Below are 27,641 nucleotides of genomic sequence, written 5' to 3'. Positions count from 1 at the left end.
TGGAGTTAGTGATTGACGGAGGTCATATAATTCTACTTCTGATAAATGGTAGTCAAGTGGACTACCTATGTTCTGACGTGAAAATGGGCAGGGGTTTTAAAAACCTTTAAAACCATTTCTAATTTGTGTGTATTTGTCCCATAAGAAGTTGTAAATATTGGTTTTTAATTGGTATATTGGTTATGTTAGTGTTTGATTAAAACTTTAATTATTTTTTTACTATATTTCAAGGTATTTTGTTGTTGTTTTTATCGGGGTTATCTCAGAATTAATTAATAAATCATTGAATTTATTTACGAAGTAAAAAAATATTTAAATTAGTAGTCTATTAAATTAAAATAGGTAGTCCATTGCCGTTAGTTGCAGATTTAAACACATTTACACAAAAAAACCTATTGAATATATACAATTGTAATTCGGTAAAATAGTTTCGAAACAGATTCAGATTTCTGCTTTAATCTGAACCTTCTAAAAATTGCAAGGTATAACAGACGTTGATAAAGATGTTAATAGAGACATGGGGAATCTAAAATTTGCATTCCACGACATATCTATCAACTAAGCAGAAATCCTTAACGAATTTGTTTCTTGTACTCATACAGAGTAGATCCGAATAAAATGAAAAACACAGCAAAGATTTGATTTCACGCACAAAGCGTCTATGTAGAACGCCTATGAATAACTGTTCTGATGAGACTTATTAAGTCGAAATACGTATCAACAGATACATAGACGCTTTGTGCGTGAAATCAAATCTTTGCTGTCTTTTTCATTTCATACAATTGTAATTGATTAAGTCACTACCAACGATATATTAGTCGGAGTAATAGTAACGGCGTTTGCAATTTCGAAACAGACGATGTTCTATCTCGGTTTATTCCGTATATTTCACATGAAGTATCCAACTGTAATTTTGAACCTGCTGCAAAATATTGCTCTTTGTCGTTTTAATAATAAAAAAGAATAAAACAACAATAATGATGCATTTATTTGTTCAAAACAGAACAATTACACTACACTTATTGATTCTAACAATCTAATAGATGTAATAAGATATTTGTTTATCTTAATCTGTACAATTAACTATATTGGGTAATGTAATATACAAGATTAAAAGGGTAAAAGGAAAATTTAAAACAATTTACATGAAGAAAACCAAGTAATACTGAAAATATAAACGATATTAAGCACCTGTATATTTAAAAAAGTATTAAAACGAAAAAACCTAATAGTAATTGGAATGGCGGGAAAACTGTTTAAAAAGTATTTAATAAGCACTGTACCCTCACCCAAAAAAACTATACACATATTCAACAATTTACATAATTTATTTTGTACAGGATAATATCAAAAAAGAGAAAACTTATCTTTAGTTACTATCTTTAGTACGGCCATTTTAATATTCACAGAAGTGAGGGATAGAGGCCTTATTATTCTTTTTGATAAATATCGCTATATTTTTAAACTTACACTGATGAACAAAATAGGAAAATTTCCTTAAAATGATTTAATCTTCTAAGTTTCTGAAGGCCTGTTGAATATCTTCATATAATTGATCAAAATCTGCCTTGATCTTAGCTTCACCATCTTTTACGGGATCCTTAAATTTCATACTGCTAAGTTGATATAAAATTCCACTCATTGAATCTCTTATTACGTTCCAAGTGATCTTATTTTCTGATTGTGCGGTTGATTCTACGGCGTGTCTCGCCATATCGTACAAACCGATCATGTTCCTGAGCATACCAACAGTTTTATAGAATGGACAGAATCTGTCGTAAGAAGAGTATGAGTTTTGTTGCAAGAAATCTTCTTTAAGAAGCCTGGCAATTTCCAAGGTGATTTTGTCCGTTTCTGCTAGAGATGCTTTACCTACCAGCTGCACAATTTCGGCTAGATCATCTTCTTCCTGTAAGAAAATATGGATAATTGAAATGGTATTCTTAATAGTTTCTTTTTTTCAATAACTCATAATACAAGTACAGCGAAATCTTTATATTTATGATTTTGTCATTTGTATTTTCCGTATTTACAGATTGTAACTCTATCCATCGCTTAGGTCCCGTCAGCGCTCCGTACACACGCACTCCCACCATAAGTTCCTCTTCCATCGATGCTCGCTAGAGGAGATGGAAGTGCGACGACTGTGGAAAACAGCATACGCAACAAGAGAGAATTGAGTTTCCGCTAGAATGCTGATCTAGTGGAACTCCACCGGGCCTCTGGGTGTTGACTGAAGGCCAACCGTCCGGAGTTTCGTCAGTTTTGATCTGATAACAACTCCACTGGCCCTAGGGTATTTATTGACTGAAGGCCAACCGCTTCTACTAGAGTGTTGATCTAGTGGCAGTTCCGTACCTGGTCTTGGAATACTGATCGGAGACAGACCTATTCTTTCCCGTGGCAAAGTATTGGATTGACTCATTCCATCTCTATTCCTCTGACCCTTCCTTTCCTGTCTTTGCCGCCTGTGTATTAACACGCCGTAATTGCAGTTTTAATTTTATGACATTCATTGTATTTTATTTTCACAGGTATTAAACAGTGGGTCGGCGAGCCTTGCGTCCAGGCCGGTTAATTTTTATTGGCTTGAATACAACTTTATTTTGTTAATTTTTTGTTCCAAATATATTTTTATTTTAATTTAAAGATGCGTTTTATTGAGGCTGCTGTCTAAAAGAGCTACCCACAAGATCGAAGGAATTGTGGCAAGTGTTCTTGTGTCTTCTTCTTCCCACGTTATTTTTCATCCATATCGCCTTTTTTTTAAACAATGAATAAATCATACGATATATCAAGGAATCAGAGCATTATGCATTGGAGATAATAATTAGTAGAAATTGCTAGTAGGTGATGTCATCCGTGAGAAAGCTAAACAAGCTAAACAATCACTAAAACAATTTTTGTAGAACTAATTCCTTTTCATCTTATTGGCATATCTTATTTTTGCTATAATTTAGTTATCGTTAAATAGTCTCGACAGCTTGACTTCCTACTAAACCATCGGATTTGAATAGAAATTCAGTCACAATTTTCTCCCTTACGCCTTTTATAGTATTGAAAGATGAAATCAAGGAGAGTAAAATATGTGAAAACTGTAGGTTTTCCAGCGGCATCTGCGTAAAAGTTGAATTTTCCTTTGTAAAGAAAATCGCATGTGCTGCGACGAGTTTCTCCCTTATGTCATTTTACGAATCGATAGAGGAGGATTGTGTTTTTAAAAATTTTGATATAAGGGCTGCTGGTGCCCGGAGACCGTAATTTTCTCCTTCATACCACCTAAAAGTTTGCGCTGATGCCAGATATACTCCGATAGTTATCTATTACTTTTAAGTGTTTTTAATTTTATAAATTTATTTATATATAGAAGGAATTAGAGCGCCGCGTATAAAATTAGGGTCATCCCGTAATTTGATTTAAACTTATATTTTTCTCTGAATTTTTTCAGTTGTAACATTTTGAACAATTTTAATTTGATATTCTAAGTAACGAAAATGAACAATTTTACTTAGATTTGCTTTCCGGTAGAAACAAAAGAAAGTTTAAATAATTCAGTAGAGTATTCCCTCCTCTGGAGTGATAACAGTTTGGAGAGTACGAGGTATTGTATGTTAATGGTACATTCTGCAGTAGATTGTCCCATTCCTGCACCAGTATGTCGCGAAGCTGTCTAGAGTTTCTAAAGAAACAGCAAATGTCTATATAAACACCTTCTCATGTTGCGCCGTCTCCAAGAATAACCATGAACGATAAAATAGGGTCTTTTAGAACCTCTACTTGCGTGCGTCGAAAGGTATGCCTCCCGATGAAATAACTGATCATCCACTAAATGGAAATAGCTCAGCAATATACGATTGACACTCTTAAATATATACAAGCGTTTTCACAACTGGCACGAGCGTGCCAGTAGCACTAGTTCGAGAAGCTAATCCAGAAGCATGGAGCACCTGCTAAATATCCTAAATATCCACCCATTTATTTTTGTATTTCTCACTTGCCTCTCACGAAAGAAGAGAAATTGGCCTATAGTTGTCGAAATTTGTTATTTTTCACTCCATTTTGTGGACAAGAATGGTAATTGCATTATTCCATATAATTGGGATTATACTATTTTCGAAACATACATTGAATAGGGGAACTATTCTGCCCTACTAAGAAAGAACCCCGTATCTCCAAAATTTGAAAAATTGGGATATTTGCACCATATGAATCATTATGATTTATATAACATATCCACATAGAGAAAAATTCGTATTTTACATTTCTAAATATTTTATGAAAGAAAATAGTTTCCCCGTAAACGCCAAAAATGACTATTATGCTTAGTATAAACCTGGCATTTAACGCTTCGTAGTAAGAACCTGGTATATGCTCAGCAGATACGGGTTTTTAACGTAGGATAAAACGATATGCGAGGTTTTTTCTAAGGAATAGAGCAACATCGCTAATCGTTTCCACCACCAAGTGGAACTATCGTTAAAGAAAAAGAAGAAAGTTTATGATTATCATGATTTCGTCGAGGCCGTTAAAACGTGTAATTTGAATCATGTGGTGGTGAAAGAAATGGGGGTTTCCGATTTTCTTATCTGGAAAAACTTATCATCATTGTCAAAATTAAAGAAAACAGAGTCATGTATTTACCTTATCACAAATTGTTAAAATAATTGTGAAGAGAGAGAGCAAAATTTTACCCTTTAAGATTGACGTTAGCGAGGAGTTGATAGAGATGGACATTTTGCAGGCCAGAGTGTTAAAATCTGGGATAAAGGACCCCACACCTGTGACGAAACCTTCTGGGATTGCTAAGAAGAGAAAAGAACAAATATTAAAAAACTTAGGTCAAATTATACCGGCGAACCACCATCAATTTTAGGAAGAATTGCCAACTTCCGATTAATAATAATTTTCATTTTGTATTTTTAAATAAATGTTTTTCGTAAATACTTATGTTTTATTCAACAAATGTTTATAAAAAATATTATTAAAATATTTAAATGTTTTGCCTTCCGAGGCAGTTATATAAATTTTATAATAATTACTGGATAATACGTAGTTTTAGCTAAGTAAACTTGACATAATTATTTGCTTTGTTAGCCCGTATGTCGCATAACTAATGTCCATATGGTAATTTTGTAATTTTTTTTTTTGAAAAAAGTTAACTACGATGCTACACACTCTACCCTTAATAAGTTTGTGTTATTATTGTACCAAAAACACAAGCGATTAAACAAAAATCTTTAATCGCGTTTTTCTCAAAACTCGCTATAGTGGAGATACGGGGTTCTTTTTTAATAGGGCAGTATTTCTCTGAGGAGTATGTAACCCCCATTTTGACAGCTTCTATCACAATTTGATCTTCTCCGGGAAATTTATTGTTTTTCATTTCTTTTAAAGCTTTTCTTACTTCTTCAGTTGTTATATCCGGCATTTCTTCAGAGCCTACATTTACTAATTTACTCCTTTTGGTTTGTGGTAAGTTATTGTCCAATTGTTGTGGACGGCTTCTGTATAATTCTTCATAAAAGCGTCTTTCACTTTAATAATCTCCATTTTCCGCCGTTGTTAAATATACGTGTCAATAAATTATGATCATTGAAAACTTGCCGTTTCAACTTTCCAGGCAGTGGCAACATTTGGGCATCATTCGTATGATGCTAAGCATATTCAGCTACGCTTTGGCCTGCCGCACTTTATTTTGTGATATGTCAAGTAATTACAATAATGGTTTATTTACCTGAAGAATTTCCTTAACTTTGGTTCTAAGAGGAATAAACTCTTGGTAGTTTTTATCATAAAAGTCATCCAATGCTCGTAAATATTTGGAGTATGATCCAAGCCAGTCTACTGAAGGGAAGTGCTTACGTTGAGCAAGTTTCTTGTCCAAACCCCAGAACACCTGTACAATACCTAAAAAAAACAAAACATGTTAAATATAAATTAAAGAGTTTGATATATATATATATATATATATATATATATATATATATATATATATATATATATATATACGGTCTAAAATCTAAAATGCAACAACCAGGAACTAAATTTCAATTATTTTTAATCATATAGCGTTTTGTCATAAATTTTGATCTAGAATAAAGTAGCTTTATTTTTGACAATAATTTTATATAAAACAAAAAATATTTTTTTCCTTCCGAAGTATAACTTCAATAATTTTTTGGGTACCGTTGACTTCGGTTACTATATCCATTCTACAACTTTCTAATTAATTAAATTCTAAAGCTTCCAACCCGCTAGATTCGAACCCAGATCTCTTAGCACGCCAAGTTGGACATGATGGAATACCAATAGAGGTTTGGAAGGCTCTAGAAGAGGAAGAGGTGGATGTTTTGTGACAAATGATGAGTAGGATGAGGACGAGGGGATGCCCAATGCATGGAGAGATAGTGTGATAGTGTGGTATCACTGTTTAAAGATAAAGGGTACATTCAGGATTGTAAGCACTATAGAGGGATAAAATTAATGTCTCACACTATGAAAATTTGGGAGAGAACTGTATAGCGAAGGTTAAGGAGAGAGAAACCGATAAAAGAAGAACAGTTTGGGTTTATGCCAGGCAGGAGGACAACGGATGCATTGTTTGCTTTGAGATAGAAAAATACGGCGAGAAGAAAATTAAACTACATTTTTGGTATTTATAGATCTTGAGAAGGCGTACGATCCTAGACAAGGGCTATGGAGATATATTCCTCAAATGTACGTAAGGCTCTTGAAGGATATATATATATATATCAGGGAGCATACACCAAAGTAAGGACTTAAACACGTCAGACGTAGAAATGAGAACTATGTGAGAAAAAGGATAGAGCTGTTAGAAGTTGATGGAAAGAGAGGTAGAGCGAAACCGAGAAGAAGATGAAAGGACTGTACGGCAGGGAACTTGATAAAGGTTTAAATGAAGAAGACACAATAGCCAGAAATTAGTGGTAAAGAAGAGTAAGGAATAGTGACCCTTGAAAGGGGAAAAGGTGAAGAAAAAGAAGTTAGATGTCGAACAATAGTATCCAAAGCTGACAATTTCATTATATAGTATTTTTTTATATTCTTAACAAGTAATAAAATGGACAAAAATTAAACCACTTATAGACTTTCATAGAAAATGAACAAAATATACAACGTCAACTACACAGTGAAGACCCAACAAGAAGAGAAGTGTCAGATGCGATCCTAAAACTCAAAGACAATAAAGCCCCAGGAATCGATGACATCTGTTTGGAAATGTATAAAAAAGGTGGTGATCAACTTTTTGCAGCAATCCATAAACTAATAGTACTTATATGGCAGAATGAACGGGTACCAGAAGAGTGGCTGAAGGGAATAATATGTCCATTGCATAAAAAGGGGGATCAACTGGAGTGTAAGAACTATAGAGGCATTACTCTGTTAGCATCTACGTATAAGATCTTCGGCAATGTATTATCTGAAAGACTTAAACATTTTACAAAGGATATTGTTGGTCAATATCAATGCGGATTTACTGCTGGAAAGTCAACTACACATCAAATTCAAGCACATAGGCAGATTCTAGAAAAGTCACTAGAATATAACATAGAAACACACCATCTCTTCGTTGACTTCAAAGCAGCCTATGACAGTGTGAAAAGAACTGCATTATATAATGCAATGATAGACTTTGATAGAGAAAACTCTACGTTCTTTGACATTAATAATGGTCTAAGACAGGGGGACGCGTTGGCGTGTCTGCTCTTTAATATTGCCTTGGAAAAGGCAATCAGACAATTAAATATTAGAATGAATGGAACTATTTTTAATAGATCGACGCAAATTCTCGCATTCGCTGACGATATAGTTATAGTGGGCAGAAGTATGAGAGACATGGTGCAGTGTTTTACAAGGCTTGCGGACGCAGCAAGTGAATTAGGACTAGTGGTAAACGAGGAAAAAACCAAATATATGTTGGTTTCTAAAAACCCTCGAAATATCCAAGAAATAATTCAAATTAACAACCATACCTTTGAGCAAGTCAAAGAATTTACATATCTTGGATCGCTAGTAAACGCAACAAACACGACAAGCGACGAAATAAAAAGACGCATAGCAATAGCAAACAGAACTGTTCACGGCCTCCGGAGACATTTAAAAAATAAAAATATAAAACGTGCACTAAAGCTTAATATATACAGGACCTTAATAAGACCAGTTTTGATATATGGGGCTGAAACGTGGATCTTATCTCAAAATGATAAAAGACTTCTTGGTATTTTTGAGAGAAAAATTCTTAGAAAGATTTTTGGGGCCGTAAATGAAAATGGGCTATGGCGTCGAAGATACAACTTTGAACTGTATCAGTTATACACCGATCCAGATATTGTGAAATTCGTTAAAGTGCAGAGACTTAGATGGGCTGGACACATTGCTAGGATGTCAGATCACGAATACACGAAGAGATTAACATTTTCACAACCAGAGGGCACAAGAAGCAGAGGACGACCACGAATGAGATGGATTTCTGATGTGGAAGAAGACCTACAGATTCTAGGGGTTAGAAGATGGAGGGAAGTTGCCAGGAATCGACAGGAGTGGCGACTTCTTTGTGAGCAGGCCAAGATCCACAACGGATTGTCGAGCCACTTATGATGATAGACTTTCATTTTAATATATATTTATATACGATATTAGTTGACTAAAGATACCTGTTTAAGTAAATATTATTCCCTCCTTATAACATTCTTCCAACTTGTCTGGTCAGCTTGGAAGATCATGCAAAACAAACTCTCTTTGCAAGGGAAGGCATATTTATATAAATGGACAAAAAGAGAAATAATTGGCAATAGATGTTTAGTTGGCTGAGTGTTCACTTGACTACAGCGTTCACTTTGAATAGTGTAGTTTACGAGCTTCATAGTCTGAAGCCGGTTCCATCCAGAAATTTTAATGTGAAATGTTGGAGTATAAAATAGTAAGTACATTTGAAGTAAGTAAGAAGAAGAAGAAGTAAGTAAGAAGAAGAAGAAGTAAGTACTTGAATTGGCATTCATGAATACAATCATGGCTGTCGATGAATGAATAGTATGGTGAGAGATTAGTGCTCAAGTCTCAATGATAGCTCAATCATTGATCTTTGCCGGAAGCCGATAAGATACTAGAAAACCGGAATATTTAGTCAATACATGCTTTTGTTATAAGCATAATTCCCGAAAAAGTTACCTACTGAGAAGCATATCCAAGCAAGAAAATTTTCAAATTCTCAAACTATTTTATGTCATTCACAAATGTTTAAAAGTTCATAACTCCTTATAAACGTTTGTCCACTCCATTTCACAGTAGGTACACCACAAATCAAAACGTAATAAGTTATAGTTGCCAACAAATTATTGCAGAAAACCTTATCTTAAGCTTATTACAAAGTCATTTGTATTTGAGTTGTATCGTTAAGTTTCGAGAGGTATCTACCATAAACAAATAGACCAAAGCAAAGGACTTATGGAAAGGAATTTATGGTTATATCTGCTACTTGCGTTTGTTAGTAATTCCATCAAATAGAAACAACTTCGTAATGACATGCAGATAATAAATTCTACAATAAATTGGTGGCGACTGTACGATTGTTGTATATAAGCACACAAATTTGTCGAATTAATGGCTCAATAATAACGACAATTACAATAACGTTAGGTTAAGATAAACAGCGCTACAACCAACGGTGCGAGCGAAGTGTGGGTAGTCGACACACAAATTCGGCGTTCATTCGGCTTATTCGTGTCCTTTGAAGTGTGTCAAAAAACGGACAAGTGGACCGATAGGCATATTTGCTATTCGCGTATTTGCTTAGGCATGCGAATAAAGCAAATAATTGACGAATGTACCTTCCACATTTCGCCATATGAGACCGAATGTGACGGATAACGAATAACACACAACGAAGTGTGGTGCCGCCACTACAGTTAATACTTTTATTAGGTATAAAAAATAGTTTTATGTAGATAAAACAGAGTTTTAGTTCCTGTTTAAAATTTAATATCTTTCAGTTTTCACCTTAAGAGATGAAATGTCATTTTAGTCAATCAAGGCAGAAACAAATAAATATTGATTGTTACTGTGGTACTCTATTTATTTCCGCACTTTTTATTAATTAGTCTTTTTCAAATAAAAATATTCAAACGATTTGTAAACTTGAACTTACCAAGGGTAGCGGTGGTAACAGGATCTGAGAAATCACCACCAGGAGGTGATACAGCTCCTACAATTGAAACGGATCCTTCCCTGTCTGGATTACCTAGACATTTAACACGACCTGCACGTTCGTAGAAGGAAGCCAAACGGGCACCCAAGTAAGCCGGGTAACCGGAATCGGCAGGCATTTCAGCCAAACGACCTGTAAACAAAAAATGATAAATATATGTACTCAGTCAATATAAATGGTACAGCTCATCCAAAGTAACTTTGATTACCACCAGAGGAGGCACAGAGTCAAAACAGATTTAATTACTATAATTTTAATTAAACTATTTTAAATTTTAAGTTGTCTTAGTCCTAGTCAATAATACTGTTTTTTCTTATTTAGGAATATTTCGAGGAAAGTGGAACATGGTTAATGACTTATTCAATTCTATGTGTTGCCCTATTAGTTATTATAGTATAGTATAGCATAGTATGGAATTCACTAAACGTATTGAACCTTCCAAAATATTTTTGTAATTTATAAACATAAAAATACGAAAAACTAAAAGCTGAAAAACATTGCCAGAAATCATTAGGAAAGTAGTTTGAAGACATTATAAAAATTCTTATGACAACTTCCAGAAAGTTCTACATTCAAGACCATGACTATATAACTAACAAGACAGGATCTTCCCGTAGACGCAAATTCGTCATGTGGAGGTATGAATTTAAATTCTTAGTCAAGTTAAATGGGATTTGTATGGGTTCTGCGATGAAATTATTCAATTAGCAAAATAATATTAAACTATTTTCTTGTGTTATTTGTTCATAAAAGACAAGTATATTACAATATTAAAAAAAACTCCTAAGAAACTGGAAAAAAATAAATTTAAGGGTTTGTTTATTCGCTCCGTGCGTGACCATGGTAGGGGTACCTTGAAACGATGCCAGCGTGCGTAGCGGCGAAATATGACAAAATTGGACACTATCTTTTTATGCATAAATTTTATCAAAAATGTGTGCAAATACACGTTGCGTATTTAGTTGTGCTAATAATAGCAAAAATAGTAAGTGTAGTTTTTATAGGTTCCCAAAGATTACATATAAATTAGAGAAAAGAAAAAGATGGATCCGTGCTATTAATATGAAAAAGGAAATATCACGTAACCTCATTTTTATGCAATTGAAATATTTAAATAATTTACCTTAAATGATATTTTATAAGGCTTCAAGCTAACTGCAGAGTGCCTGATGACTTTAGCTTTTATATCATAACTTTTACTATTACTCTTTTTAATTATATGCTCTTTCACGTGAAAAACTTGATTTGCTAGTACTAGATTTTTAACTTTTCTTTTCCGTTTGGGCTTAAAAAGATATATTATGATGAATTTTGAGAAACCCAGTTTTTAATACTACATTTATTTTGTACATAAACTGAAAAAATTATTAATAATTGTTATTATTATATTATATATAATAAATTAAAAAGTTAATTATTAATAATTGTCAATTTCGCCTGTATTTAACAATGTCAAACATATGTCATTAATGTCATATGTTTAACCTGAAAATTGGTAGGTCCAAAACTGTCAGATGAAGGCGGTAGGTGTCTTCGATAATCCCCCTTCCGACAGATGGTGTACCCAAATATAAACGGCCTTCTGACGATTCTACATTTTTTATTTAAAACATATATATCCGCACAAATTTTCAAAGCAATCACAATTAATTTTTTTAGTAACGGAGATCTAACTTTTACACAAATAAAATATAAAATAAACCGCGCCTTAACGATTCAAACTAAACGAACATCACGAACTCGCTTCTCTACGGCTACGTCAAAATATCTCCTCCTCTTTAGTAAGTACAAAAAGTAATATATAGATGAAAGTTAGGGAAATAAGTCTTCTGCTCACAATCCGTTATGGGTTTTTATTAAAGTTGGTAAAAGAGAATGTGCTACCGGTTTCGCTGTTTACAAACTTTTACAGCATCTTCAGGCCTTCAAGAGGACCCTTGAGGACCTGCAAACACAACTTTGGATGTATTTAATAATAAATATTATGGACATCATATATTTTTCCTTTTATACTAACAATATTCAATAGTAATTAAAATAAAATCTGGTTTTCTTTGTACCCATCTGAGTGGCAGTTAGTTTGGGAGAGCTGTGTCAGTATAGCAGTAATAACTATGGAAATATGTGAAAATATCGTCTATTAAATAAAGAATTGCCAATAAGTTTTACCTGAAATTTCTCTCAAAGCTTCGGCCCAACGTGATGTCGAGTCAGCCATCATAGATACATTGTAACCCATATCACGGAAGTATTCAGAAAGAGTAATACCAGTATAGATAGAAGCTTCACGAGCAGCTACAGGCATGTTAGAGGTGTTGGCAACTAATGCAGTACGTTTCATAATAGATTCAGTGTGCCCGTCTATTTCAACAGTCAATTCAGGGAAATCTCTCAATACTTCAGACATTTCGTTACCTATAAATGATTAAAGAAATAATAAATGAGTTAATTCAAAAATGCTCAAAACCTTTAAAAAATAGTTTTGATTAATAATATTTTTGAATATAAATACCTCTTTCTCCGCAACCGACGTAGATAATGACATCAGAGTTGGAATATTTGGAAAGAGATTGTGAAATTACAGTTTTTCCACAACCGAAAGCACCGGGAATGGCAGTAGTACCACCCTGTACACATCTGTAACATATGTAAAAAAATGCTTTAAAGCGTTATTAATAAAAGTAAACCTGAAAAATACTAGAAACACTATATTTTTTACGTTTTTAATATTGCGCTTACAAGTAGAAAATTAACATAAGAGATTCAACGCAAAAATAAATAATTATTTGGATGTACATACAATCGTTATCAAACATTTATAAAATTCAAATAAAAATTTTAATGTTTTTTAAGCCGCAATCTAAATATATTTCCACTAACTTTTGGTGACTTATAATATATTAGGACAAATGAGTAAGTATTATAAACATTGTTGGAAATAAAAATAAAATAACTACTATGTTTTATATTCTTCTTCTTCTAGTACTAATGATGGTTGGCTATAACTATTGCATTCGTCTCTATCTTCTGCTTTTTTTAAAACTATGTTCTGTGTTTAACCCGGTCCAGTCGCGAATGTTTTGCAGACAGGATATTATATGTCTAAAAGGAACTCTTTTTCCGTCGTTTTGACCCTTCATAATTAGTTGCAACAACTCATACTTCTCATTTCTAAGTATGTGCCCCATATATGCTGTCTCTCTTCTTTTAATGGTGGTCAAAAGTTCTTTGTCTCTTTCCACCATTAAACTATTTCATTCGTAATGTGATCGGTCCATGGTATTTTCAAAATTCTTCTAAAACGCCACATCTCAAATATTCCAGCTTTCTTATCGTCAACATGAACAGTCCACGCTTCAGCCCCTTAAAGAAGAATAAAGTGAATATAATATTTTACCATCCGATATCAGATTTGCAGATTGAGTCTTTGGTTACTCAAAAATTTCTTCATCTTCAAAAAGGTTGCCCTTGATTGCTCTAATCTTCTTGATAGAATTTCTGATTCTGGATTTAGATCTTCAGTAATCCAGACTCTTAAGAGCGTAGGCGCAAAATTTCGGGCCAATGCTTTTTAAATGCATTCATTTTTTTCGAATCCTAAAAAAACTAATAAGTATTTTTGAAAAATTTAAACGCAGAATACAAGAATACATTATTACTGAGGGCCGAAAGTCCCTGAAAACTTCTATAATGTTTATTTTAATAAGTAACAGAGGTCAAAAAAAAAGAGAAAATTTAGTGTGATTGTTAATATTAAATATCTCATTCAAAAAAACTTTTTGTTTATTCCAAGGGACTTTCGGCCCTCGGTATTAACGTAATTTTTCATTTTGCGTTTAAATTTTTCAAAAATATTTGTTAGTTTTCTCAGGATTCGAAAAAAATGATTGCATTTAAAAAGCATTGACCCGAAATTTTGCGCCTACGCTCTTAAATATTTCATTTTGTCCACTTGTTCAATATCTTCATTTTTTATGGTTTATATACAAGAGAAATTCCTGACACTAAATTCACAAACAAATGTATCAGAAGTTAGATATTGTCTAAATATAGCTTTAAAGATTAAAATAAAATGAAAAATATTTAGATTTTAAATATGGTGTATACATATGTGCCCAGAGGTCAAGAGCAGTATGGTGGTGGCCACTTGGAATATATGAAATAGGAACCTAGTTAATGAGCATAAAATATATGATTTTTGATTTAAAGATTACAGAAATAATCCCATAAAGTTGATGGGAATGAACATTGTCTCTGAAGCCAATAATCCCTCATTACACACAATGAACATGGCTAAGACTCTATACCCATATTTGAGTGTAGATGGAGGGTGAAAAGAGATAGAAATAGTATAACAAATTCAAGTGGATATGTGATTCAAGTGAGTGGGATTAATTAAATGTGTAGGTGTTAATCTGGCATATACAATCTCACAAAATTTTTAAATCACAAATTAGGTTAATTAACAGATAAAATTATTTTTAATTGTTATTTTTGAATACTTACGGGAAAAGAGCATCAAGTACACGCTGTCCTGTAAGCAGAGGATGGTTGGCTGGCAATTTTTCACTTACTGGTCTTGCTTGACGTACAGGCCATACTTGCAACATAGTATATTTGGTACGATCACCATCAAATTCTGTTTCCAATACTATTTCCTGAACACAAACAATATATTTAAATTAATCTCTATTTGCCTATACATCATTTATTTACAAAGCTAAACAGGCTTTGTAGGCCTAGGGCTAAAATACACTGCGCGTCATTAAAGCCACCTAGAATGTTATAAGAATTTTTCAATAACATTAAGTTTATGCAATTTATTCTATTGTAAATAAACTTCCACAATGCCGAAACACTTTTAGGCACCGCCACTGGGTGCCAACAGTTCAATTAAGGGTAATAAGTTCGCCAAATTGATATCAGTTTTACGACTTCGGATAATGCATGTTTTGTTTCTATGTTGTTTTTCTTGGAATACGACTGTTTTGCTTTTCAAAAATCTTTCATTAGTGTACAGTTGTTCATAGAGTGAACTTGTGCTATTTTTAAATTTAAAACTATGGCTGAGAGATTTGCTACATCTGTTCAAATTGTTACTTTGATTGATAATGGAATAAATCAAAGAGAAGTGACCAGACTTCTTGGAGTTAGTCGTTGTATGGTCCAAAAAACATACAAACGATTTTTAGAGACTGGATCTCACCAACGACGACCAGGATCAGGTGCGAGAAGAATCACGACGGCCAGAGAAGACCGTTCTTTACAACGCACTACCTTGCAAAATCGGTTCTTTACAGCTAGAGCAATCCAAAACCGTTTTCAAAATAATCGCGGGTGGAAATTAAGGACTTCTACAGTAGGAAGAAGGTTGAGAGAATTTGGCCTAAAGGCTCGCTGCCCAGCAACAGGACCTTTGCTGACAGCAGCACATCGACAACGCCGACTTAAGTTTGCTAGAGACCTCGAGCATTGGACGATAGCAGATTGAAAAAATGTTTTTGTTTAGTGATGAGTCCAGGATGGTTCTTTATGGCTCAGACGGTCGCATCAAAACGTACAAAAGAAGTGGGGAACGATATGCTGCTTGTGCTCGACGAGCACTTGTTGTTTTTGGAGGAGGCTCTGTAATGTTTTGACAGGAATTTCATTCGAAAACCGTACTAACCTCGAGTTTATTAATAGAGGAACGTTAAATGCTCACCGATACATTACCGAAATGCTAGACGAGCATGCAATGTCATTTGCTGGGTTTAAACTTTATCTCTCGTTATCACTCGTAGCCAGGATGGTAAGGCAATACCTGGAAACCGTCGGTGTGCTAAAAATTAATTGACCGGCTCAAAGCCCAGATTTGAAACCGATTTGGGACCCATGTTTGGGACCAACAAAAACGAAGAGTAAGAAACAGAATACCTGCTCCAATAAATCGTGAACAGCTTCGATTGGCGCTCATAGAAGAATGGGAAGCTTTTCTTCAAGACAACATCCCGAATTTGATCAATTTAATGAGTCAATTCAAGTCGAATGAGAAGTGTAATTCAAAATAGAGGTGGTAATACAGAATATTAAAAATGACAACTTTATTGTAATTTTTATAAACAAAACAGCAAAAATTACAATGTTAATTTTTGAAAATTTCCATTAAAATCCTAATTTTGGGAGAAGTATTTTTTTTGACATTTGTTACTTAAGAAATGGTTGCATACTGTTTTAGAACATATTCTTAAACATTACACAAACATCTAATGGCAATCAATTTTTTGTAGGGTTCGTAAAAATTAAAATGCTAAAAATTTTGGGTGGCTTCTTTTTAATGACGTGCAGTGTACAATTAATATAATACTTATATATTATACATACATATTACGTATTACCCAACACTGTTGTAGTAAATTTAAAATGAGTAACAGTTTTAAATTAAAAGAGACAAAAACGATAATTGTGTTTGATTCCATTTATAAAAGCAGTATAATACTGATCGAGAATCAAATGAATTGCAGGACAAATAAATAAAACATTTGAAACAGAATGTAAATTACTTGTAATTTGGATTAACAATATAAATCACTGATTTTATGGTCAGCTGCAATGAATTTCTTTGCTAAATGAATTATTAGCAGGAATTAATGTTCATGTACTTAACTGCTAGATAAGATGGAATGACTGGAATTGAAATCAAGATTTTGTAAATTTCCTGCCTTTTCAGGTATCAGACAAACGTAACATAAATACTAAAACTCTTTAGTAAACAAAATTCCACTAAAGATTCCTTTCACTGTGAAATGAGACTGATTTGAAAAAATGCTCCAAAGCTGTGACAGCATTATGTAAATAGGCCTGTAGCAGATTTCTGTAAAATCAAAACAGTTAAGAAATCTCTAACAACTTTTTAAAAGCCATTTTTACTTATTTATAGGATATTCTTAAATAATATAGTAATAATAATTGAATCACACAAATAAAATTTACAAAATTAATTTGAAACTGTTGGTGATTCATAAAAAAACTGACTGATATCTCAAATTTCAAACCATCAAATAATGAAATCAAAAAATTAAATACTTACATCAACTGTGTAGTTTCCTGGTTCTGCAATGTAGGTTACAGTACCCTTAGCTTTGGGAGGCAGTATCATTTTGTGTTTGACAAGAGTGTTTTCATGAACTAGACCATATATATCACCTCCAGTTAAGTGAGATCCCAACTAATAACAGGAAAATACAGAATAGCATTGTCTATTTTAGAGTAAATAATTAAAATAATAATGAAGTTGGGAGAAATTATATACCTACCTTGATGTTGATTGGGTTGAAGTCCCATTTTGCAGTTCTCGATAAAGAAGGTACATTGATACCCTTAGGGATGTAAATACTTTCAGTAGCATCGCAAATGTCTTTCAATGGACGTTGGATACCATCAAAAATGGAACCCATAATACCAGGTCCAAGTTCTACTGAAAGTGGTTTACCAGTTCTTAATACTGGATCACCAACGGTTACACCAGAAGTTTCTTCATATACCTACAAACATTTTTAAGTAGTATTATTAATATAAAATACATAATTTACTGAAAGCTAAAATAGTGAAAATATTGTGAAATACAAAGGTATTTTACTCTTGAGTGAAATTTATATTTTTTGACAAACCTCGTATATACCTTAAAAAAAATTTATATCTAATGGCTGTATTTTAAGTTTTAGATCATGCAGAACTTTTTATAAAAAATAATTTTTTTATGAAACTAAGAATAAAAAAGTTTCCCATATGATGCCGACTTAATTGGACACCCAGTATATGTATGAAACACGACATTATGCTGTATTCATTTATTCCAGAAAAATATTTAAATGAAAAATTATTTCAAATAATTATGATGGCAATTATGAAGGAGAATTATGATGGCAATTAAAATCAAATGTAAATGAGCCATATCTGTAGATTGTCAATCCAGTAGTAGAAGACCAAAAGTCCGTTTTCCTCAAGACCACTACCACAATAACTGCTGAGAAATGATCGTTGAATGATAATCATAAGGCACTACTATTCCTTTTTATTTCCTAGAAAGTTTTTCTCCAAATGATTCAACTACAGTGTTCAATGACAATGGTAGGGCTAGAAAAATTATTACCATGTGAAGTTAATATCATAGTCAGTCCATTGGTCAAGATGACCAATGAAGGAAGGATTAGACCCAATTCTCAATTTAACTTTGAAGAAGTCAGTATTGGATCATGCCAAAGATATATAGCATTTAAATTTACTTCAAAGTTAAATTGTAAAAAATGAATGAGATAGATACTATTTCTACTACTATTAAAATAAACAAGAATACTGTCAAGTGGTGGACAGACAGCATTTAAATAGGAGAAGTAAATGGCATATGAGTGTACAGTCCTACATCTAAACACTCAGAAATTTGTGCAAAATCCCAAGCAACACATCTTTAAAGCTAAAACTTATGCTATTGGAGAATGCGCTTGGATAAGAGATATCAGTAACAAGGAATTGCTGTGGTGGCTATAGTCTAACAGCTATCAAAGCACTGAAATCATATGTGAAGAACTCCAGATTGATATGGGGTATGATTAGGGAAATAGGGGTATGAACTAAGCAAGAAAAATTGCTAACAGATTAGCCAAAAGAAATGTAAAGACACTTGTGTGACTAGATGTGAGCAGAAGCATTTTATTGAATTATTAACTATCTAATGCTGGTATCTAGTAAAAGTCGATGTAGGAAAGATGGTTAAAATATGGAAAGACTCCCAAATTTTACGAACTCTAAAAATGAGGTTGATCAACTGCAGAATACTCCCAATACTGACATACAGATGTGAATCTTGGACCTTATGACAAGCGGAAAGAAGAACGATAGACCCCACTGAAATGTTCTGTTGGAGAAGAATGTTATGAATTCCGTAGATCAATTACAGGACAAATAATTCAATTCTAAATGAGCTAATTCAGCAAACAGCTATCCAGCAAAGTTCATCTCCAACAATTAAAATAATTAGGACATGTTATGAGAGCAGACACAGAAAACATGGAAACACTTATTATCCAAGGAACGGTAGAAAGTCGAAGATTACGAGGAAGATCCCCAACCAGATGGATTGATCAAATTACAAGAATATGCAAAAGACCTATGCATAAGTTAAAAGAAATAACCAGAGACAGAGATCTTTGGAGTCAGACAATATACAACATCACGATGACCACTACACTTCCTCCAGGAAGTCAGGATTGAAGAGAGGGAGAATGCTGGAAGAAATAGAAAGAAGTAAATCTCAAAAGATCGAACATAGAGGAGACTTACAAGAAATGGGACGATCAAAAAACTTCTAACCATAGGATATTTAAAGATTGGGATTATCTGGGAACATAAAGATATATAAAAGGATTTTATACAAGAACAAGAACAAACTTGTAATTTATAAATTGGTCTTTATTTGGAACATAAAGTGGCAGCGAGGATAAAAGCGAGTAGAAAATGAAAGTAAGCTAGTAAAACGAAATAAAAATGAACTGAATGAATTATTATGAAAATATCGTTATTATATACGAGCCCTAACAACTATATGTTGGAACAAGCAGTTATTTTGTGAATATAATGCCAATTTACTGAAATTCTTTTATTTAATTTTTTTTTATTTTAAATATGAAATTAAGAACATTTTTTATGATGTATGGAATTATTTTTGTGGCTTAATCATATATTTTATATTGATTACCATTTAATTAATTGTTTGATAATTGAAAACTGCTGACAACTAAATATTGGAACATTTTTTGCTTTTCCTCACGTTTCTTGAATTTTATCAGCCTGACGCAAAGGTTTTGAAATGAAATATACGACTAGGTAGTGCGTTGTGAACAATAATTTTCACGCGTCATTTGAGTATGAATAATTAACAACTGTCAATTTTATTATGATAAAATATAATAATGGCACATAGAAAACCTACTGATCGAAAAGTTTGAGAAATTATTTTTATCAGTATCATAAAGAGAAATCAACGCGTAAAATTTCTAGTGAATTGATTGTAGCAACAACTACTGTGTTTAATATAATTAAGAAATATGGTGAAACTGCCAATATTGAAGTTCGCGGCAAAAGTTCAGGTCGTCCAAAAGCTGTTTCTAAAAGGAGTGTACGGCATTTAATTATAATATGTAAATCGGGAAGAAGAAATACACTACGAGAAGTAACTGCTAGGTGGAATAGATAAACGGGGATGAATGTTACCAGAGAATGCTGTCGCAAATATATCCACAAAAGCGGTCTTAGTTTGTATAAGGTATGTGTAATAGGTTTTTCTTTATGACATAAATTTTCTGTTTTTTGATTTTTTTCGAGTAGGCCAAAGAAAAATCCTTCTTGACGGAAACCCAAAAAAGGAATCATTACATTTGGGCTAAATCAAAACTTTCGTGGACCAAACATATCTGGGACAAAGTTATCTATAGCGACAAAAGCAAATTTGATGTCTGTGTGGGATATTATCGAAAGCGGGTGATACGGGAAAAAAACAGAAGCATTACATAAGGATAGTATCAAAAAAACTGTAAAGTTTCCACAGGGCATTATGGTGTGGGGTTGTATGTCGGCCAAAGGGTTGGAAACTTTACATTTTATTAAAGGCACAGTAAACGCGTAAATATCGCATTTGTTTCTACAAAGTGCGGAAAAGTTATATCCATCAAGGGATTTTATCTTTCAGCAGAATGGAGCCTCATGCCATACAGCTAAATCTACCAAAAACTGAATGGGAGAATATGACAGTAAAGTTTTGTCACATCCTTCTAGCAGCCCGGATCTTAATCCAATAGACACTTTGGCATATAATGAAACAATGCCTAAGAAATATCCCTCAGCGTACTTTGACACAACTACATGCTAAATTGCAAGAAATATGGGATAGTTTCACCCCTAATTATGTAAAGGTCTAGTTGATACAATGCCTAATAGAGTTCAGGCTGTTATTCAAGCTAAGGGCGACGTTACGCTTTATTAATTTTTATTTTAACCTGTTAAATACCTCTTGTTCCAATATTTAGTTGTCAGTATTTCTTGATTATCAAACGGTTAATTAAATAGTAATCAACATAAAATATATAATTAAACTATAAAAATAATTAAATACATCATAAAAAATGTTGTTAATTTCATATTTACAATTAAAAAAAAATAAAATAAAAGAATTTCGGTAAATTGGTGTTTTATTCACAAAATAACTGCTTGTTCCAATATGTAGTTGTTAAGGCTCATACTTAAGAGTTAATACATAGTGAGTGTGAGTACAATGAAAAGGCTACAAATTATGAAAACAAAAGATTAACTTCCAGAATATAAACAAATGCGTAGATATGAAGACATAAGAATAAATAATGTAAGTTAGCAAAGTCTCATAATGGTAAAAAGGTAGAATAGGTGCATAATCATCAATTCAAAAATAATATACAAAATGACGCCAAATCTCAATTAATTAAAATGTGTTAATAATGATAACAATCCTTACTGATAAATGTTTATTCTCACTTATTTAGTACAACTTTCAAATTATTTTAATGAAATTTTAAAATAAAAATAAATGTTTGAATGAATTAAAATTTTAAGTATACCAGTATACTAATAAATTACCTGAATAGTAGCCATGTCACCTTCCAATCTAATGATTTCTCCTACCAGCTCATAGTATCCTACACGCACCAGTTCGTACATAGCAGAACCAGACATTTTCTCAGCAGTAACGACTAAAAAAAAAATATAAATGAAAAAATATAACAATATGTGAATGAAACTGTTTTCAAAAATATTCTGGATCTTCTAAATTAAAGATTCATTCATCCACTAAAGATTTCTAATTGGCAGGCAACTACAATATAAAAAAAAATATTGACTGACAGTGGATATGGACGAAGCATGGATAGTAAATAATACTGAATCTGTAGAATACTATTGTTTTAATACGAGATATTCCCTAAATGGTTTTAAAGAAATAAAACAGAATTACATAGAAACTATCTAAATAGAGAATCTATAAGGTCAAGAGTACCCAATAAATGGTCATAACAAAAATTTAAAATTCTGGCTGTGTTTAACTTAAACTTATTAATATTAATCAATCTAAAAATTCAGTATAAAGTTACATTAGTAAAATAAAATAAATAGTTGTGCTTTATAATTAGTTATTAAGATAATTTGACAGCTTGTTGCAGAAATAAACAAATTCATTTATCAGTGATCTTCCTATAAACCAATTTTATGTAGAAAAAAGTGTACTGTAAAAAAAACCAAGCCACAAGTATTTTTCCAATCAAGTAACAGTAATAAATCAACACACAAAATTGGTTTTAATCCATTGTTTATAAAAATCAGAAAAGTAGAGTCACTTCAAACACTGTTACTCAGTAAATAATAATCCAAATGTCATGAACATTTTGACATTATCCTTTTTAAAGGTTAGGACTACCGAAATGTCAAATGGAAAATTCTTAGAGTCGCCATTTCATGTTTAGGCCCGGGACTAATTGTCTGATATATTAATACCAATGAAACTCATCTGGAATGACTCCTGATTGTCAGAGCAATATATCCTTTTTGTAACTGATGTGCAGAGGTTGAATTTTAAATATTTCAAGCATTTTATTTATAACCAGTTAACTTTTTCTCCATTATTAGTGTTTTTCCTATTTTTTATTACTTTTGATAGCACATATGTCAAAAACTCCTTATACCAGAGTTCTTCTACAATATGTTTTTTACTAGATCTAAAAGTCCTGGCCATAAGGAAAATATTAAGTCAGTCATGTATGGTGTAAACTGGGACATCCTTTTGCACCTTTTCAATAGCACTATGCATGCTACCTCCATTTAGCTATATAGACTTAAGAGAAATTTCTGTTCTATTATAGAGACATTTGGATAGTATTCTAAAATAGTACAGTGAAAATAACCTACCTGACACTTGTCTTATTTTGGCAGAACTAGAATATAAACAATAAAATATTTTAAACAACAGACAGCACATCCATTTTTGGCGGAATAAAAGCCCCTTCTGTTTCTCATATTTAAAATCTGTTTGGATGTATCTAGTTTTGTCAGTAGATTCTTAGAGAATTTTTAAGTACAAAGGAGTACTTAACTCAGAATCAACAAAAAGTAGAGTTAGCTTATTTTAGCAGTATGCCGAGAATATGTATGCTGATTATCAATATTATTTTGTGTTTTTACCTATGTCTCTATCAACAACAAAGTATGTTTATTCAGAATGCAATACATTTTTTCTTTTTTTTTTCAAAATAATGCAATCAGCACACAAAATCCATAAATTTTCATAGCAATAAATATTTTTTAGGTGGTTATTAATTAAATTGCATTTAGACTCCTTTCCACAAAAAGACATGCAATTATATAAAAAAAAAGAATTAATTATAAATATCCTTACATACCTGGACCTGAGACAGCATGGACGTAACCATACTGCCCTTCCTTCTCTTCATCTCCGATTCTTGATTTCGACATATTTGTGGATGGATGTTCTGAAAAAATATACATTTTAGATTAACATCATGAACAAAATCCTAATGGTAACATTTAAATTAAATATAAAATAGCCCTAGTGGCTTTTTTCTTGTTACTGTGAAACAGTTTGCAAAAGTATATGATTTGCACTTGCATAAAAATGAACTGGTTTGTTTGTAACTTGTGGTTAAATACAATAAATATATGGAAAAAATATGTAAATAAAATAATAAACGAAATTATATTGCATATCAAAGATTGTTATTGTATTTCCTAAACAATGTATATAAAATAGCATTCTCCTTTTCCCTATGGACCTTTGGCCCTTTCACCTTTGCATAAATTATAAAGAGTTTAAAAATTTGAAATAATTGCCTTGATAATTATATGATCACTGAGAACTATGCTATGACTAAATATCCTATAATTCCAACAAAAATAGCAACAAAATCTATAAATGTATTTGTGTTAGACAAATCACAAATAAGTATATTATAATATTAGAAATGGTAAAAGCTTCTTTTGTAAGATTCTAATATAAAAAAATTATTCACACATATTACAGACCACTCTCACAAACTAAGATTATGATAGAAAGAAATATAGGAATATTTTAAAACAACATATTCATATATTGATTTTGTTCTAAAATAGTATCTTAAAGGATTATTAGTGTGATCTGTAAAATAATGAAATACATCATTAGTCAAAATGTCACCATATCTAGATCATGTGACCAGAGGGAGAGTATATTATTACAACCTGCAGGAAAGAAGAGAATGTCCAAAATTCTAAATTTATTATGATATGAATAGAAATCTGTTTTAGATGGCCTGGATATTACTTATTACAAAAAATAAACATATACATATGTTAGTATCATTGGTGTATAATAGATAATAGTTTTTAGCTGAGGTTCTTATTGAGTTTATAAGTATTTTAAAAGATCAGTTATGAAATATATTTTAATTTTGAAAGCAGTTGATTTAACTTATGCAATGGTCTTAAATCTAGTTAATAATAAAAACCTAAATAATCAATTTAATTTCTTCAATATTACTTGCAATAATAAATGTTACAATATTAAACTGATAAATGTAACTTTTTATAATGATTCTTTAAAGGCAGTTCCTTAATTGCCCTTTAGGTTTCCTAATGTTATTAAAATAAGGAAGTAATAAATGACTAGTTCAACTGCAACAGTTTACTGTTCTTTTGAATATTAATAGAGTGACAAATTAGTTTCTTTAAAAATCGATTTTTTAGTCCTCTAGCTAATTATTTCCTTTAAAAATTTTAATAATAAAAAAGTCACGTGAGAAAACCCTAAATATTACTTCGTATCACTATTTCAAGTAAGCATATTACCGACCTCTACTTTTTAGTTAATAGAATACGTTTGACATCACGTGCCGCTTATCTGCAATTGTGAACCGAAGTACAGATTTTAATAGACTACGCCTTTTAATTATTACTCCTTAAAATTACTATAAAAAAATATAGGGATGAATTTTTCATATTTTAAAACTTATCACATACTACACAATCAAAGTAATATGTTGGTATCCTCCTAACACACTTAAGTTGGTGTTTAAATATCACATAATAATCAATAGAACGAGCAAAATTTCCTATTTACATTTCAACCTCTTATAGAACAATCAATTAGCAAAGGTATTTTGTTTAGATATAGTAAATTTTCGGCCAAATAATTAGTAAAATTATAAAACTTACATGTTTCTCTTAGAACCTCACCCACTCAACTATCGCGATTATGGACGAGTTTTCCCAACTGAACAACTTGTCATAAGATAAGTCAGCTGACTGACAAATATTGGTAAATTGATCAGATAAAGAACTATTGTGTACTAAAATGAATATAATTTGATATTATTAAAATAATTGGTTTAACTAGTATTTCAATTCATTACATTTTTTTAGTAAATATTAGTAAAAGTTGGAAGTTTTTAATAAAATATAATATATTTTTCAAGTATTTAATAGTATTTTGATCATTGTTGTGGGTTTAACTCTGAGTAAAGACATTTTCTGCTATCTCTTTCTACATTATTATTAATACAAAGATAGTCATATAAAGGTACATTCATGTAGTGCGAAATAAACGTATATATAAAGAATTTACTACGATCTTCGAATTTAAATTTTATGTGATTTTATTATGTTTGAAAATTAGATTTGGGAATAACTTCAAATTAATATGAAATTAAATTATTAAATAAAAACATTGTAACACTAAAAGTGACAGCTACATAGCTGCCAATTTTACGTTTTTCCAGCAATCTTAGATATTTTTTTGACATTTTTATGAATATGAATGTAATGAATGTAAATTTTCTTATTCTTCTAACAAACTACTTCAAACAAAATTATTGTAATTTACAATACTGTAATATTTTTTAAGGTAATTGAGAAGGAATACTTACTAGCTTATTTAATTGGAACTAGTCTTATTAATAACATAAATAGGTATATATCTGAAGGTGTTTCTGACTACTAAAATTCGTCAATGTTTAACTCTTATTAATTAAAAAAGCATAATGAAGGGTACCACAAAACCACAGCCTATTTCTAGCTAACTGACATCTCCCTCTTCAGTCCGGACCCCCGGAAGGAGTGTGGTGGTCATCGTAAGCGTAATGTCGTGTATCGTCCTTCTCAAAAGATATCTGTCTGGCCATTTCTTTTAACTCATGCATAGGTCTTTTGCATATCCCTGTGATTTGGTCGATCCATCTTGTTGGGATCTTCCATGTTTTATGTGTCTGCTCTCATAATATGTCCAAAGTATTTTAATTGTTGAAGATGGACTTTGCTGACCTTTAGTTTATTGTATAGTATTTAAGTATTGGGGATATTAAGCAGTTGATCATTCGTATTCATGATGTTTGTGATCAATGATACCAAATATAAGCAAATGAGCTCGCAACCTCAAACCGGTCAATTGTGATTAGGTATGTGTGAATGATTGTTATATACCTATAAGTTATAGTCTATCCACTATCATGATCTTTGTCTTTGATATGTTTAACTACAGACTAAATATTTCTAGGTCTAGCTTAATTATTCTGCTGTAAAATAGTAGTATTTCATAAATCAAGGATTAAGATCTATAAATCTATCTTAGACTAATAGTATGTTAAACATTAAAAGAAAATTAAAAGTTTTTAAAACAAAAATTCTAAGAAAGATCTTTGGACCGATCGGCGAAAATGATATATTATTATGAGGATCGAGATATACAACTTTTACTACAAATACTTCAATGCGCTGGTTATGAGTGTGGATAGATGATAACAGATTACTAGGAAGAGTCTTAAATGGTAAAATGAAGGACGAAGCGCCTGATCGATGGAGGCACGTAAAAGATGGGAGAGCGAAGTGGCAGCGAAGCGCACAACTTCATGAACATCAGAACTTGAAAGCAATCAGCACGGAAGCACCTATATTGGAGTTAAATATTACAGACGGCAAGGGCTCAGTTTGGGTTGTAGCGTCTTTGGAAGGTTTTTCTAAAAAAACTACGGATAAATTCGATTATCAAACATCTAATCATCATCACAACAAGTAGATTGTTTGGAGGTAAACCCGCCACTGAACATCTGCTGTAAAATATTTATCCAATAATACCACATATTGTCATTGAAGAAAACCTAAAATTTATTTTTTTTTAAATTTTTATCTTATATCTTTTCTTCGAGCTGTGTTATACAAAATCTGAATGGCAGCCTTGTTTTAATAATAACGAGAGATATGATTTTGAAGCTATTTCTTGAGACCTTTCTCTATTTTTATTAGGGTTTCATTCGGGACAGGCTCTTATCCCTCCTACGCAATTAAACATTGAGAATTATAAACAGAATTTTTAGAC

The 27,641-nt window shown here is 32.0% G+C and overlaps 1 protein-coding gene across 1 annotated transcript; it reads right to left on the bottom strand.

Annotated features, from left to right (window-relative positions):
• Positions 1-964: 964 nt before the first annotated feature.
• Positions 965-25,633, bottom strand: LOC140439642 (V-type proton ATPase catalytic subunit A). The gene is made up of 11 exons (XM_072529680.1): positions 25,487-25,633; positions 23,680-23,769; positions 21,869-21,981; positions 17,521-17,748; positions 17,295-17,432; positions 14,732-14,883; positions 12,738-12,862; positions 12,395-12,640; positions 10,166-10,357; positions 5,735-5,907; positions 965-1,909 (listed from the first exon to the last, which is right to left on the bottom strand). The coding sequence occupies exons 2-11, from the start codon at positions 23,750-23,752 to the stop codon at positions 1,508-1,510; spliced, it is 1,842 nt and encodes a 613-aa protein (XP_072385781.1). The 5' UTR covers positions 23,753-23,769; positions 25,487-25,633; the 3' UTR covers positions 965-1,507.
• Between the last annotated feature and the right edge of the window lie 2,008 nt (positions 25,634-27,641).

Source organism: Diabrotica undecimpunctata, chromosome 4, assembly GCF_040954645.1.
Source record: "Diabrotica undecimpunctata isolate CICGRU chromosome 4, icDiaUnde3, whole genome shotgun sequence".
Lineage (NCBI taxonomy): Eukaryota > Metazoa > Arthropoda > Insecta > Coleoptera > Chrysomelidae > Diabrotica > Diabrotica undecimpunctata.
The sequence above is the reverse complement of the archived record's forward strand: the minus strand, read 5'-3'. Positions and strand labels throughout refer to the sequence as shown.

What these genes read in the sequence shown, in the direction of transcription:
- LOC140439642 (XM_072529680.1), bottom strand. Translation starts at nt 23,752, where the DNA reads ATGTCGAAATCAAGAATCGGAGATGAAGAGAAGGAAGGGCAGTATGGT. An exon ending in CCATGCTGTCTCAGGTCCAG is followed by an intron (nt 21,982 to 23,679) that starts GTATGTAAGGAT and finishes TTTTTTTTTTAG; the next exon opens with TCGTTACTGCTGAGAAAATG. An exon ending in CGTCGGTTGCGGAGAAAGAG is followed by an intron (nt 12,641 to 12,737) that starts GTATTTATATTC and finishes AATCATTTATAG; the next exon opens with GTAACGAAATGTCTGAAGTA.